Source organism: Nelumbo nucifera, chromosome 5 (assembly GCF_055504915.1).
Source record: "Nelumbo nucifera cultivar China Antique chromosome 5, China Antique-T2T, whole genome shotgun sequence".
Classification (NCBI taxonomy): Eukaryota; Viridiplantae; Streptophyta; class Magnoliopsida; order Proteales; family Nelumbonaceae; genus Nelumbo; species Nelumbo nucifera.
The window spans coordinates 36,384,989-36,400,713 of record NC_142653.1 but is presented as its reverse complement, the minus strand read 5'-3'; the positions used below and the strand labels follow the sequence as shown (position 1 = coordinate 36,400,713).

Sequence of the window (15,725 nt, the reverse complement as noted above, 5' to 3'; positions counted from 1 at the left end):
AGGGGATAGGGGAACTCCAAATTTCTTTGACAGGAAAGGAAAGGGGAATGTGAGTGGACACAAGAGAAGAAAAAAAGATTTACAATTAAAAGACCTAGAGGGATTGAGAGACCACACCCTACTATCTTCTCCTAAACCATCAAGGACAAGGCCATCCAAAATATTTAAAAGGTTTGAAACAGATGGAATTTTTGACTCTCAATGGTTTCTCACAAGCCCCAAATTCCAGCCCCTCGCCCCTTAGAGGAGGAGGGAGACCCAAAGAAATCACACGGGTTTCTCCTTTAGATTAGAGAGAGCATACAATGAAAGAAACAAATCTTTCAAGGCAACATCCCCAACCCACACATCTTCCCAAAATCTTATCCTATTACCAGAAGCCAAGTTATACTTGACGTGCTCAAGAAATTGGGGCAATAAACCTTGCACTGCTTTCCACGGTGTAACAAGGTTAGCTCTTTGCAAAATGCCAACATCCCATCCATTCCTAGCCAGCCCATGAGTACTTGAGACCACTTTATGCCACGATCTGTCATTCTCTAAAGGGAAACACCACAATCACATACTTAGAAGAGCGAGTTTTTTCCTACTAATGTTACCTATGCCCAATCCTCCCTTCCTTTTAACCACTGTTGAGTTGGGCCTAGTTGTTTTTTTATTCTTATTTTAAGCTATTTAGTTAGGAAGTTGTTGGGCTTTAGGCCCATTAGTTTATTTTTTAAGTTGTGACTGTTCAACTACATTAGTAGCCGCCCTACTAAGGGCATCCTTGTAATATCTCATCCTTTAAGTTAAGTATAAATATAATGAGGGGTTGGCGGCTAGGGTTAATTCAAGAATCCTGGTTGATTTCCTACTCTCTTCTCCCTCTCTTTTCTTCTCTACTACTGAAATCTTTATCTTCCTCCCCTTTCCTTTCACAAGAAATTCAACTAAATCTACAATCAGTGATTTCTACTTGGTATCAGAGTAGGCCGAAGGTTCCTTGAGTTGCTTCCTCATGCAGCCCTAGATCGGTCGATTGCATGGTGATTTAAGAGGCTGATCAAAGTTATCAGGTAAGCCCAGTTTTTGGATTTTTTGGTGGATCTTTGTGCCTTGTAGATGGTCTAGGGTTTCTCATCAAAATCAGGAAAAACTGGAGAAAGGGGAAGAGTCATGTTTCTGTTGGACTCTTCAATTTTGACCTAGGAAGTGGTGCCTTAATTTTTTAGGGTTCCTTGGAGTTTTTCTGTAAGGGGCGGTTCAAGTCTTGCCTGATTTGGAGGCTTCTAGAGAGAGTGGCTGCCTCTTCTCTATCTCTTCTCCCGTCCCACAGAAAAGGAATCTTTTGTGGAAAGATAGTCTAGGACACCAGAAATGTGTTGTTGGTTCCAAAAGTGTTTCGTTTTATCTTGTTACATATTTCAGTTATTTTCTTTACATTTTTTGAGAAGCATGGAGGGTCATGGAGTTGAAAATAAGCCCGGGAGTGAAATGAGACCAGTGAGAGGAGGTGTTAGAGACCTTTTCGGGACTGAGACCATTACTACAGTTAGGTTGGATGGTGCAAATTACTTAGAATGGTCACAATCTGCAAAGATGGCCATTGGTGTTCGTGGGAAATTAGGGTGTATCACTAGTGAGGAAGTGAAACCCGAAACTAGCAACTCCCGGTGGGTACAGGAGAATTATATGGTGATGACTTGGTTGTGTAATTCCATGTTGCCCCATATAAGTAAAAATTTTTTATGGCAAATACAACTAAGGAAATATGGGATGGGGTTGCAGAAACCTATTCACAAAGGGAGAATGTTGCTAGGGCTTATCAGTTGAGAAATCTGATTATTTCTACAAGGCAGGGAGATAGATCTGTTATAGCCTATTTTTCAGCCCTTAAAACCCTGTGGTAGGAGATTGACCATTTAGAGACATTTGCTTGGGAAACCACTAAGGATGCAACTACCTATCAGAAACATCTAGAGAAGTATAGGGTGTTTGAATTTCTTGCTGCCCTTAATCCTAAGTATGATATTACAAAACAACATCTCCTTTCTAGGGACAATGTTACCCTCTCCCAAGCATATGCCTTTGTGTCAGGGGAGGAGAGCAGGAGAGATGTGATGATGAAAAATCCTGTTTCTGATTAGTCTACCATGGTGAGTATTGTGAAACCTAAACAAAGTGGAGATCGGGGTGGCAGTGAAATCAACAAGGAAGATAAAAGAGATTTGATCTGTGACTACTATAAGAAGCCTAAACACACAAGAGATACTTGCTGGAATCTTCACTCACATCTTGTGCCGACTAGACTGAAAAATAAGAAGGGAAATGCACACATGGCAGTTACTGGTGACATTCCGGCCCATCCTACTACAACTGCTGCAGTAAGGGCCGAACTTGAGAGGTATGGGCAACTTTTGAACCAGTGGGATACAACCAGTTCCAGTTCAGTAGCCAGCGGGATACAACCACCAGTACAGGTGACACTGGTGGAGTCCACTCTACTTCTTTTGCTCACACAAGTAGTTCACACGTCACTGCAAATTATGTTTCTACTTCAGGTAAGGAGGGACCTCCTTGGATTATAGATTCTAGAGCCTCAGAGCACATGATCCATAGCTCTACTATTTTTTCTTCTTACCAGCTTTGTTCTGGCAGAGATAGGGTCTCCATAGCTGATGGATCCCATGTTCCTATTGCTGGGAAGGGATATGTCAATATTAGTGATGCTATTTCTCTACCCTCAGTCCTTCATGTTCCTAGATTGAGCACTAATTTGTTATCTGTTAGTAGTTTGATTAAGAACCTGAACTGCTCAGTAATTTTTTCTCCTGGTCATTGCATTTTGTAGGATCTGGATTCAAAGAGGACGATTGTGAGTGGTCATGAAGTGAATGGGATCTACCTCCTAGATGTTCTTCCTTCTCATTCGAGTCATTATGTCAGCAGGGATTGTGAGTCAGGGTTTGTGGGTCAAATTATGCTTTGGCATAATCTTTTGGGCCATTTACCTTTTTCTTCTTTAGTCTTTTGTTTCCAAAACTTTTTGAGTCTGTTAGTTTGTCAAGTCTGGAGTGTGAAGGTTGTCAACTTGGAAAGCATTGTAGACATTCATTTAAACCTAGTAATAAAAGGTGTTATTCTTCTTTTGATGTTATTCATTTGGATGTGTGGGGACCTTACCATGTTCCTTCTATGGGAGGCTATCGATATTTTCTCTTATTTGTGGATGATTTTTCACGATACTCTTGGATTTACCTAATGAGATCCTGCGATGAGTACCATCCTTGGTGAGGCAATTTCATCAAATGGTGTTAACACAGTTTGGAACAAGAATAAAGGTGTTTAGATCAGACAATGCCAGGGAATATTTTGAAAAACACCTTTCCTCATATCTGTTAGAATATGGTGTTGTCCATCAGAGCAGTTGTCCCTATAGTCCACAGCAGAATGGTGTTGCAGAAAGGAAGAACAGACACATTGTTGAGATTGCAAGAAGCATGATGATCACATCTACAGTTCCAGTTCGGTTTTGGGGTGATGCAGTTCTCACAGCAGTATATCTGATTAACAGGGTGCCCTCTCGTATACTTGGATTCAACACCCCATTCAGTCTCCTTTTTCCTAAGGGGGAGATGTTTCATATTCCTCTCAGGGTGTTTGGGTGTGTCTACTTTACACATATCCTTGGTCATCACCGCTCGAAGCTTGATCCCAAGGCAAAGAAGTGTGTTCTCCTTGGATATGCAGAAAATTAGAAAAGGTACTGCTGCTATGATCCAGTCTTTGGGAATCAGTATGTTACCATGGATGCCACTTTTTTTGAATCCACATACTTCTTTTCAAAGAATCCTTCTCAAGGGGAGTGTTTTGGGGAAGTGAGTCAGCAGTCTATTCCTCTCCCAGTTCCAATCCCTACGTCTACTCCTGTGCTTGACCATCATGTGTCACCTACCTTACCACCTCCTTTGCGTCCTACTTCTCAGCATTACTTACGACAGAGACTTCATAAGGAGGTTGATTCCACGGCAACAGAACTTACATCACTTCCTGTCGATTCCTTGGAGACTCCAGATTCGGCTGACATGGATTCAGTTTTTCCTCTTGGTCTCGCTACTGTTTCAGTTCCCATTGATTCTACTAACCCTATTATAGATAACCTTGATCTTCCTATTGCTCTCAGAAAAGGGAAGATAAAGTGTACTGCTCATTGTATTTCACAGTACTTATCCTACAGTGGACTTTCTCCTTCTTACCGTGCTTTTCTTTCCTCCCTTGACTCAGTGTCTATACCCAAGGGTGTTAGTGAGGCTCTCTCCAAACCTAAGTGGAAGACAACTATGCAGGAAGAGATGACAACTTTGATTAAGAATCAGACATGGGACATTGTGGATCTACCAGAAGGCAAGGAGACAATTGGATTCAAATGGGTTTACACAGTAAAATATAAGGCAGATGGAAGTATAGAAAGGTACAAGGCAAGACTTGTTGCAAAAGGGTACACACAAACCTATGGTATTGATTACTTAGAGACCTTTTCACCAGTTACAAAGATGACCTCTGTTCGGATACTTTTTTCTCTTGCTGCCTCATACTCTTGGCCCTTGTTTCAACTTGATGTGAAGAATGCTTTCCTAAATGGGGATCTGCAAGAGGAAGTGTATATGAATCTCCCTGCTGGCTTTTATAGTGATACTGAAAAGGGAAAGGTATAGAAGTTACTTTATGGCTTGAAACAATCTCCTAGAGCATGGTTTGACAGATTCGGAAAGGCCTTGATTGCTTTTGGCTACACTCAGACTCAATCCGATCATACCTTGTTTGTGAAGCAAGGGGGATCTTTGGTGTCAGTCCTAATTGTTTATGTGGATTATATTGTTGTCACGGGGAATGACCTAAGTGAGATTGATTGTCTGAAAATGAATCTACATAAAGAATTTGAAACTAAGGATCTTGGAGAACTGAGATACTTCATAGGCATTGAAGTTGCAAGATCAAAACATGAAATTTTTATCTCTCAAAGGAAGTATGTCTTGGATCTTCTTCAAGAGACAGGGAAGCTTGTAATGAAGACAATCAATACCCTATTGATTAGAACCATAGAATCAATGCATCAAAAGGTGAACTAGTAAAGGACATTGGGAGATATCAGAGACTTGTTGGTCGATTGCTATACTTGTGTATGACAAGAATAGACATTTCCTATGCAATAAGTGTGGTAAGTCAATACATGCATGCTCCACGAGTCTAGCATTGGGAGGCAGTCGATAGGATTCTTGCTTATCTGAAGGGACACCCGGGCAGAGGCATATTGTTTACTGATCATGGATAGTTGAAACTAGAGGCTTATACAGATGCAGATTGGGCAGGATGCCTTGATGACAGGAGATCAATTTCAGGAGTGCACCCTTGTTGGGGGTAACCTTGTCTCGTGGAAGAGTAAGAAATAAACATTGGTGGCAAGATCAAGTGTTGAAGCTAAATATAGGGCCATGACACATGGAGTTTCAGAACTTCTCTGGATCCGTTCCCTATTAGAAGAAATTGGTGTACAGGCAGAAGAACCTATGATGTTATACTGTGATAACCAGGCAACAATTAACATTGCCCATAACTCAGTCCAGCATGACCAAACTAAGCACATTGAAGTGGATAGACATATTATCAGAGAAAGTAATTTCTGGAGAAGTTTGTCTTCCATACATTGCTTTTGATCTGCAACTCGCGGATGTTCTCACAAAAGGTGTTGCGAAGAACAAGTTGGAGCATGATCTACGCAAGTTGGGAGTGTGTGACATTTACTCCCAACTTGAGGGGGAGTGTTGAGTTGGGCCTAGTTTTTTTTTTTTTTATTCTTATTTTAAGCTATTTAGTTAGGAAGTTGTTGGGCTTTAGGCCCATTAGTTTATGTTTTTAAGTTGTGACTGTTCAGCTATATTAGTAGCCGCCCTACTAAGGGCATCCTTGTAATATCTCATCCTTTAAGTTAAGTATAAATATAATGAGGGGTTGGCAGCTAGGGTTAATTCAAGAATCCTGGTTGACTTCCTACTCTCTTATCCCTCTCTTTTCTTCTCTACTACTGAAATCTTTATCTTCCTCTCCTTTCCTTTCACAAGAAATTCAACTAAATCTACAATCAGTGATTTCTACTACCACCTTTTCCCATTTCACCAGGTGGTCCTTTTTACTATCTCCTGGTTCCCATAGAAAGTCTCTCATTAGCTTTTTCCACCCTTTACACAACTACTTGAGGCATCCTAGAGACAAACATGAAATAGTTAGGGAGGTTGGCCAATGTTGATTTTATCAAAGTGATTCTCCCTCTTGGAGAAATGTACTTCCTTTTCCACCTAGCTAATCTTTTCTAAGTCTCTCAACAACTGGAGTCCAGAAGCTTATAGACCTTGAATTGCCACCGAGGGGTAAGCCTGAATAATTCAAAGGCCAGACCCCTTCTTCACACCCAAGTATCTCCGCAAATGAGTTAAGCTCCTCTTCCCCAACATTTAAACCAACCACTCCACTCTTATTCCAATTGATCTTTAGGTTAGACATTAGCTTCAGATTTTCCACTCCATTCTTAACTTCCCCATCACAGAAAATCAAAATGTCATCTGCAAACTAGAGGTGTGAGACCATCACTCTATCTCTACCCACTTCCATCCTTTAATAAACTGCAATTGGTTGGCTATAGTAATCAGCTTACTTAGAACTTCAGCCACCAAGATGAAGAGGAAGGTGGAAGGGGATCTCCTTGTCTAAGCTCTTTAATTGCTTAAAAAAAAATCCACCACCGACCCATTCATAATCACCGAGAGTTTTGCAGGCAACCTTTAATCCACTTGCACCACAAAACCCCAAAACCACAAGATGATTTCTATCTCTTTGTTATTTCAAACTCAATTCAGCTTTAACCCCAAATATTTGGGGTCGGCTACATGAATAGTATCCCACTATTATACTTCATCAAGAGCCATATTTTCTGGACATGTTTCTTGATTCCCAACATTCTGTCCTATATAACAATGCTGCTCATATATGTATTATGAGAGTTCCTTTCAGTCTCATTGGTATGCATGGATCACATAGCACGCAAGATGCACCTCTCAACTTCCCTTCTCTAATTCTAAGGTTAACATCCTCTTCAGTTTCTCCCCAATTATTGATGATTTGATCCAATGTACTAGAAGTGGTCAGTTTGGGGTATCTCTTGTTCATCAATATTGTTGCATAACCACTCTCATTGCCATCTTTACTAAAACTGTAGTACATCTATTCTGTTTTAGTCTGACTTATCTTGAAACTTTTTTATTCTTTTTTTATTTTGATCAATAACACCAGCTTCATTAAATTAAGAGAAAAGAGGGAGTATGTATACAAGAGGGGAGATAAAATATCTTAGCTCCCCAAATACAGAATACAAAGAGAATACAGAGAGAAAAAAATTAAAAACTAGCCCAAAATACAGATTCCCTATTCACCCCTTGCTTGGCCAACCCATCCGCAAATGAGTTGGCACTCCTCTTCGCCCAGCTATATTGGATCTCAATGTCCCTACACATCCATAAGAACTGTTTCTTTTCATTGTTAAAGTTCCACAAACCACTGTCATCTTTCTTCAACCAGTTAACCACCACCTTCGAATCACCTTCCAGGATCAATTGGATGACATTTAATTCATTTGCTCTTCGAATTCCTTCAAGCGCTGCAAGGATCTCAGCCCTAAGAGAGTCACCTTCTCCAATAGGGCCAGAAAATAGAACAATAACAACCCCTTCCTCATTCCTGAAAACTCCTCCAATCCCAGAGGGTCCTGGATTCCTTACACTGTTGCCATCAAAGTTCAACTTAATGAAACCCGAGGGGGGAGGGGACCAAGAGGGACAAAGAGTCCTCTTACATCTAGTAGTGGAAGTAGTTTCTTTCCAGTTTCTTAGCAAGTCATCCACAGGAAAGTCTGAAAACAACTCCAAAGATTTCAGCCAGTGGGCAGCCTTTAAAGGGATTAGGTCTAACAGTTCTTCCAGGGTTCTTTCCTTGTCTAAAAAAATACGTGAATTTCTTTTTTTCCACAATGACCAGCACACTGCTGCCTAATACTCCTCCACATAGTCTTCCCTCGCTTCTTAGTCCATCTGAAAAAAGGAAAGAACAACCTTTGGACACTCTCCGGAGGAAACCAAGAACAGCCAAAGCGGGAGAAAACCCACTCCCAAACAGTTTTAGCAACCTTACAAGAGACCATGAGGTTGTAGCCGGACTCCCCATCGGCTTTACAAAGACTGCATCTATTAGGAAGTAGACAATAGTTGGAGTAGAAATCACTGATTGCAGATTTAGTCGAATTTCTTGTGAAGGGAAAGAGGAGGAAGATAAAGATTTCGGCAGTAGAGAAGAAAAGAGAAGGAGAAAAGAGTAGGAAGTCAACTAGGATTCTAAGAGACATCACTTTAGCAATAATTTTGTACAAGCTAGTAACCCATCCAATGAAACTTTTTTATTCTTAATCATCTCTCTATTGTTCTAGCCTGGTATTCTGCACATATTTCTTTAGTCTTATAAATCAGTACTATATCATTCACCATGCAATGTCCTTGTATAAATATCTAGTTGGTTCACCCATTATTAATGCCAAAATATGTGGTCTTAGTTCTGACTCTTGGGGTAAACCCGTCCAATGATTTAAAAGGCATGCCTCAGGTGTGCCTAGGTGCACAAGTGAGGCACATTTTAGTGTATGTGCCTTGTCTAGGTCCCAAGTGCAGCACTTTCGAAAGGCACATGCCTGGTGTGCCTTGCTCTACAGCCCACAGGGGCACCTTTTGAAAGTTTGCACATGTTTTTTCTGTTTTTTTATGCCTAGCAGCTGGGCCAGGGGCTCTGCCCCCAGACCCCCAACCAAGCCCCTCGGGGCAAGCCTGAACAAGTCCATTTAGGGGTTTAAATTCTTAATCCCTATGAAAAAGATTTTACAATTTTAATTGTCTTTTAAAAATATCTTTTATTAGGATAAATGAATGAACAACATTAGCAAATAAGGGGGTTCTCTCCACTCCGGTTTACTCACTCATAGAAGCTATGAAAATTCCCTATTTGCTAATGTTGCTCATTCATTCATCCTAATAAAAGATATTTTTAAAAGACAATTAAAATTGTAATTTTTTTTAGGGATTAAGAATGCTTAATGTTTAACATCACATTAGCTATTTGAAATAAGGCAATTGGAGAAAAAATAAAGAGATCGAGAGTTTTACATGCTTGAATATGTTTTCTATGTTATCCTTGATTTCATTTTTAAAATTTGATTTTAAATATGCTTTACATGTTCTGTTTATGTATTTTAATTTTAGATAGTAAGTTTTTTAAAGCATTTATTTTAAAAGTTAAGTTTATATTTTTAATCAATGTTATGTTTAATATTTTTAATTTTTTTTTGCACTGCTTTTTGATTTTTTGCGCCTTGTTTCGAAAATACGCACACCTTGCACCTCAGGTGCAAAAGGCCCAATAATGAATATTTTGCACCTTGTGCTTTTAAAACACTGAACTCGTAATAATTGAAAACCCTCCTGTCTTCCGTTCTGAGTTCTTACACTGGTTACTGCTCCCTCATGCATTTTAGTCTATTTATTGGCTAGGTTCATATATATTATGTTGTACCGCTTCATTTATTAAGATTCTCTAATGATGCAATGATGTAGTTAGCCTAAACTTGTGATGCAGAAACATAGGCAGCTGATGTATTTATCAAAACTTTGTCTTAATTGGCTGATAATGGGTGTAGATATTCTAATTGAAAAAGGAGAGATTAAGGCTGAGGAAATCTGGGACATATACAACAAAGCTCCTCGAATACCTCAGGTACTTATTTTTTCTCTTTTGTTTTTTTTGTTGATATCAACATTATACGGAAAAATGTAATTAGAGTACAAGGATGTGAAGGCCATTGAGTTATGGGAGCCTGCGAGCTTTCCCAGTGAAGTCTTGGAGTTGGTTTTATGATCTGTGTATTCACATGTAAATCCCTCTTTTCTTCTTTTAGTTGATATAATTCTCAGCTTTCCTCTTCCAAAAAGAGAAAAAAAAGAAAGATGTGAGGGCCATCAACCATTCCCCAAGTGTAGAATGAGAAGTAGCCCTGCTGCTATTCTCTGTCAACTAACAAATCAACCCCAAATGACAACCATTCAGCTACCACCAATCTGGGGTGTATGATCTCCATACCTTAGTTACTGTTAGACCTGGTACCAAAATAATTTCTTCTGCATCAGTGTGCTGTATGGAATACATATTTTCCATTGGTTTTTGAAAAGCATGGTAGGAAGTCCCAGGATGGTGGAATTTTTCATGAATGGCAGTGTTTAGACTTTTTTTTGACCTTTTATTTTCGTCATATATGTTGATTGTTGATGCATAAATTTGCAACTCCTGATGCTGGTTTTCCTATGGCTTTGAGGAAAGGAGAATGTCATTTTCTTGTCTGCAATGTTTGACAAATTCTTGTAGTGGAAAATGAAAATACAATAATACTTACTGGACAATCCTTCCGTTAAAAGTATCTTTGTTAAGTGGAATTCTACTTTTATGTTCTGAATAGTTTCCTGGCTTAAATACATGGTTTGTTAAACATTCTGATACATGCGTTTCCTGATAAGTAAAGGGATTACTAAAGGTAATCAGGTGAAATAGTTTAATTTTTGCTTGACAAACTTTTAGTGGAGGGAGCTGGTAAAAAGGAGTTTTGATCCCAGGTCAGTGGGAACTACATCTTCTAGCTTTACGAGCTGGTATCAGGTGAAATAATTGTAAAATAGTAAGATAACTATATTCACTTATTTATGGCTAGAAGTATTTTTTCTTGTCACTTGATGCTGCTTTTAAATTGACTTGAGCATCAGAATGTTGCTTGAGACTTGTTTGAGACACAAGTCCACCTCATTGGTATGTTCACTTGAGAATTAGAGGCCTTGGACCTATCTTTCTGATATTTTAACATTGCAACTATTGCAGCCTCCTGTGCGTCCTGTTGATGAGTACGGAGCACTCATTTATGCTGGGCGATGGGGAATTCATGGGAATTCACTTCCTGGAAGGGTCACTTTTGCACCAGGAAATGTTGGATTTTCCACCTTTGGTGCACCACGGCCACTGGAGGTAAGTATAGTTAATTTTGATATACTTTGTCATGGTCAAGGTTCAAAATATTGATGCGCCCGAGACGCCAGTCAATAGCTTTTTTTTTTTCAAATTCGGTTCAGAGGGGCCGGTTTAAGGTCTGGTCCGTCCACCCCCTGAACCAGTTGAAATCCCAAAACACCACTGGAGGGGCGTATCAGGAAGCCCCCGATACAATACGTATCGGCTGATACGGCCCGACACATATCGAAAATTTGAACCTTGGTCATGGTATTTCTCTTTGATGTGCTTTCAATCTTATGCCTACTTTTTTCTGTTCTTATCTGCAGACGCAAATCATTAGTGATGAGACTTGGAAACTTATAGATGGAATTTGGGATAAAAGGATTGAAGAAATTAAGAAGGATGCTACTATGGAGATTGAGGAAGACAGAGAGAAACCACAACTTTTAATGGCTGATCACTTCCTTTGAAAATTCAGTCAACTTTTTTTTGGTATGTTAATCCAATATTGTTCCATATCCTCCATGCAAGGTTTTCTTATTTTCAGGGCAAAATCCGAGTGTATTCTATTATAGTGTTTTACCACCTGTCCTTGAATTTCCTTTCTATTCACCACTTCATTTAATCTAAAGGCCATTGTTACCCAATCCCAATGTTGGTTGCAGCTGTCTGAGGCCTAGGGGGGGGGGGGGGGGGGAACCGGATGATACAGACCTAACCTTTGCCATCTATTTTGCACAAGTGGTCTCTATCCATGGCTAAGGGATACTACTATTGCAGGCCCCTATACAATTTGACATGGTTGTTGCAGATTATGAATCAGAATCCAAGACGGTTAATATCAAAGGATCAAATCTGATGCCAAATATGGGTGCTGCAGATTGGGTTCTGTGGTCATTTTTTCACATAATGCTTACATTCATTCCTTGTGCTTCTGCAACCTGATCCTTTACAATGAGAATTTTACATCTTCCATTCAACAAGCTGATACAGAGCTCCTGATCAATACTCCTGAAGCTAGCCATTAACAAACCACGAATTGAGTTGAACATAATGTGAAAGCAAAGTGGTTTTCCCTTTACCAATTTAATGGCCACTGCTTCCCATGAAATTATGTATATGTATTATTCACGAATTTGGTGTCGGCAACGATTTTTTTTTTTGTCTCCTGAACATGACCAAAAAGCATAGTGTTGCAGCTTGGTGGAGCCTCTGCATGTTTGTAACCCATCTTTAATTAACATCCACTACAATGTTTTTAATAATGAATACTTGTAATATCGCACACAGGACAATTTTGAAGATTTCATGTTTTAGTTAGATGTTAGTAGAGAGCTTCAGTAATATAGTAATATTTAGCAAATTCACCTCATTAGGGGAGTCATTTATGTTTCTACCAAGGCTAAGCAGTCAAGTAAATGTCTATGGGAAAATTATGTGCAACAGCATCAGTTGTTTAAATTTATTGTATGACCTTTATACTTTGTAAAGTAATTAAACATTTGACAGGCACATAATTCAATAGGAACTCTTAAAAATGCAAAAGTAGCTGCTAGTAACGCCATTTTTGCACATAGCAGCAGGAAAAAAAAACCATTTTTGCACATAACTTGTGTGAATAAAATATGCTTTTATGGGATTCCATTTTATAATTTGCAGAATTAAGACTGTGATTGCACTGGATATGTTGAAGAGATATGAGATTCAGAAATAGCCTGTAGCGTGAAGGAAGTATGGAAGCTTGCTTGTAGTTGGCTTGACCATCACCTGGTTTATATCTTTTCTTACATGAAAATGGCCTTACCATATATTTGATGTGACTAACCAACATTTGCAATAACCAGGTTTATTTCAAAATCAAAGCTCAAAAACAGAGGTATTCATCAGAAAAACAGAGGCTCTATCTTCTGAGCTCCTGGTGCAAGATTAGTTGATTGCCTGATAGACTGACTATGTTCAAAATATTGATACAACATGCCTGATTCATGTGTAGCAAAGGTAGAATATTGGAGTATCTGTTCAATTCTACCCGTGCTGCACGGTATCTGGTGGTATCAAATTGTATAGGAATAGGACTATAGCGGTTGATGGTATTGATCAACATTGGCAGGATACAATTTATCTCCATTCAATATCAGTTAGGAAATTAAAACAAATGGCTTCAAAATAAAGAAAAGTAAAATACCACAAGGAGAAAAAAATTAATTGATCAATACAATAAGAATATTGACAAAGATTTATCCCACCCTGAATGTTGGGGATTGTGTAAACTTCTCCTATATCATTTTATGAGACCATTTTGCGAAAAATTGATAAAATCAGAAAATACAACAAAAAGCAGAAAATAAAAACTTGGAAATTGTAGAAAACATAGGAAATACAACAAAAAATGAAGAAAAAGAGAAAAATACAACAAAACACAGAAAAAACGTAATATTATTGAAAATACAACAAAGTAATAGAAAAAGTACAAAATAAAAGAAAAAACTTTGAATTAGCATTTTACCATCAGCTTGTTACAGGGGCAAAATGCTTCTAAAAGTTCAGAGCGGGTCTGTCGTATATGAGAATTATGGAGGCTAAATGGCTAATGTTCACTACCCTCAAAGTGCAGTGTGACAATTTGTAATTTAACCTAAATTTGGTTTCCCTAGTGGTGAGTGCCGTGGTGATCACGGGTCTGCTACCCACATACTACGTGGCGTCGTAGCCGCATATCAAGAATATGTTTCGTACTTTATGTTGTCACGGAAGAAAATAGGTTTTTGGCTCGATTAACCCTTGAATTTTGCCAAAATGCCGATTTTAATCTTAAAGAATAAAAAAGGTTATTTTCAACCCTAGGCTTTGGTGAAAAGGCCATTTGTAGGGAAAAACAGATGACATTTGAAATGGAGCCAATGGATCCGTTAGACAATGTTACGTGGCACCACTAAAGTTTGAAAAAGATCATTTTTGACCTTAAAGTTTGAAAATAAGACACTTTAATAAAGTTAATTAAGTAAATTATTTTAGGGTCTAATTAAATGACCATAAAGTATAATTACGTATTTAGTTTACTTGATTAACCAATAAAGTTAATTACTTAAATAACCTTAAAGTATTTAATTAAGTTAATTAAATAAACTACACTAATTAAGTAAACTAAGTAATTAGATAAGTAAATTAAATTAATTAAGGAAACACAGTTAATTAATTAAATTAAATAAATAAAAAATAAGCGAATTAAGATGTGTGGGAATAGGGACCTCATTGGTTTGCATGTATTCTAAATGCCGCGGTATAGTTGATTCGCACAGGGTATTTGGCGAAATGCCCGATAGGAATGTGGTAACATGGAATGCAATGATAGGAGATTAGGAGGGTATTCAACGAATGGTGACAAGGGTTCTGCATCATTTATTTTTGAACGGATTCCAGAGAAGATGGAAGTTACATGGGCAGAGATGATTGATGGGTTTGCAAGGAATGGGGATATTGTTGCTGCTAGGCGTCTGTTCAACTGCTCTCCACATGAGATGAGGAATGTGGTGACATGAAATGTGATGATTGATGGATATGTGAGGATTGTGGGCAGATGGAGATGGCGAGGCTGCTATTTGAGGAGATGCCACAGCGGAATTGCTATTCTTACTCGCAATGATTGCTGGCTACTACTGCAAGAAGGGTAACGTCAAGGAGGCGAGAGAGATCTTTGATCGCATTCCAGTCAAGAATTTGTTGAACTGGAATTCATAGATTGCTGGATATGCATAGAATGGATATTGCGAAGAAGCTCTAGAGGCCGAGAAGGATTTGATCTTTGATCGCATTCCAGGCCGAGAAGGATTTGAGCCTGATGAAGTTACAACAGCAAGTGCATTATCGACTTGTGCACATTTGATTTGGGTTCTTTGGATTATGGTAAAAAAATCCATAATGTTATAAATTGTAGCAATATCAAAAAATCCATAATACGGTTTGTTTTTAATGCGTTGGTTGACATGTAAGCAAAACGCGGGGATTTGCGTAATGCAAGAATAATTTTTGAAAGGATGCCCCAGAGAAATGATGTTTGTTGGAATGCAATGCATCTCAGGCCTTGTCATTCATGGTTGGAGTGAAGAGGCTCTTGAGCTTTTTGGCCGTATGGAGGAGTCAAGCGAGAAGCCCAATGAGTTCACAATTCTCTCTGTTCTTTTTGCTTGTGCACATGGAGGATTCATGAAAAAAGGATTAGAAATCTTTTCCAAAATGGAGGAGGAATGTGGTTTAGTTGCAGGCATTGAGAATTACGGTTGTTTGGCTGACCTTTTAGGATGGGCAGGAAGATGGGCTTCATTTGGCATTCCTTATTTTAAGGACTTATCTCCTTTTACTGTTAAAATGCTCCTATGAATACTGAGTTTTTAATAACTGCAAAAATGAGATAAGACCTTAAAATAAGGAATGCCAAATGCAGCATAATGAGGCATATAATTTGATCAAGAGTATACCTATGAAACCCAATGGTGTGCTCTGGGGGGGCTTTGCTTGGAGCTTGTAGGATTGTTCATTTCGATACTGTTGGAAGAATGGGGTCACCGTAACTTTGGAGGAAGCTCTGAGGCGCGTCTGAAGAT

The 15,725-nt window shown here is 38.8% G+C and overlaps 1 protein-coding gene and 1 pseudogene across 4 annotated transcripts in view; both read left to right on the top strand.

The window, feature by feature from the left end:
* The window catches only part of EMB3144 (AAA-type ATPase family protein), a 34,107-nt gene extending 21,614 nt beyond the window's left edge, over positions 1-12,493 (top strand). For 2 of the 4 annotated variants that reach the window (XM_010272131.2, XM_088888533.1), the window contains exons 14-16: positions 9,770-9,846; positions 10,996-11,139; positions 11,451-12,493. In XM_010272131.2, the coding sequence (XP_010270433.1) occupies positions 9,770-9,846; positions 10,996-11,139; positions 11,451-11,594 (365 nt within the window). In that variant the 3' untranslated portion in view covers positions 11,595-12,493. The remainder of the gene's footprint in view (positions 1-9,769; positions 9,847-10,995; positions 11,140-11,450) is intronic. The other 2 variants (XM_010272132.2, XM_088888532.1) reach the window with 2 other exon arrangements.
* A 1,892-nt stretch (positions 12,494-14,385) lies between these two features.
* On the top strand, positions 14,386-15,617 carry LOC104606796 (pentatricopeptide repeat-containing protein At3g21470-like; annotated as a pseudogene).
* Positions 15,618-15,725: the final 108 nt, after the last annotated feature.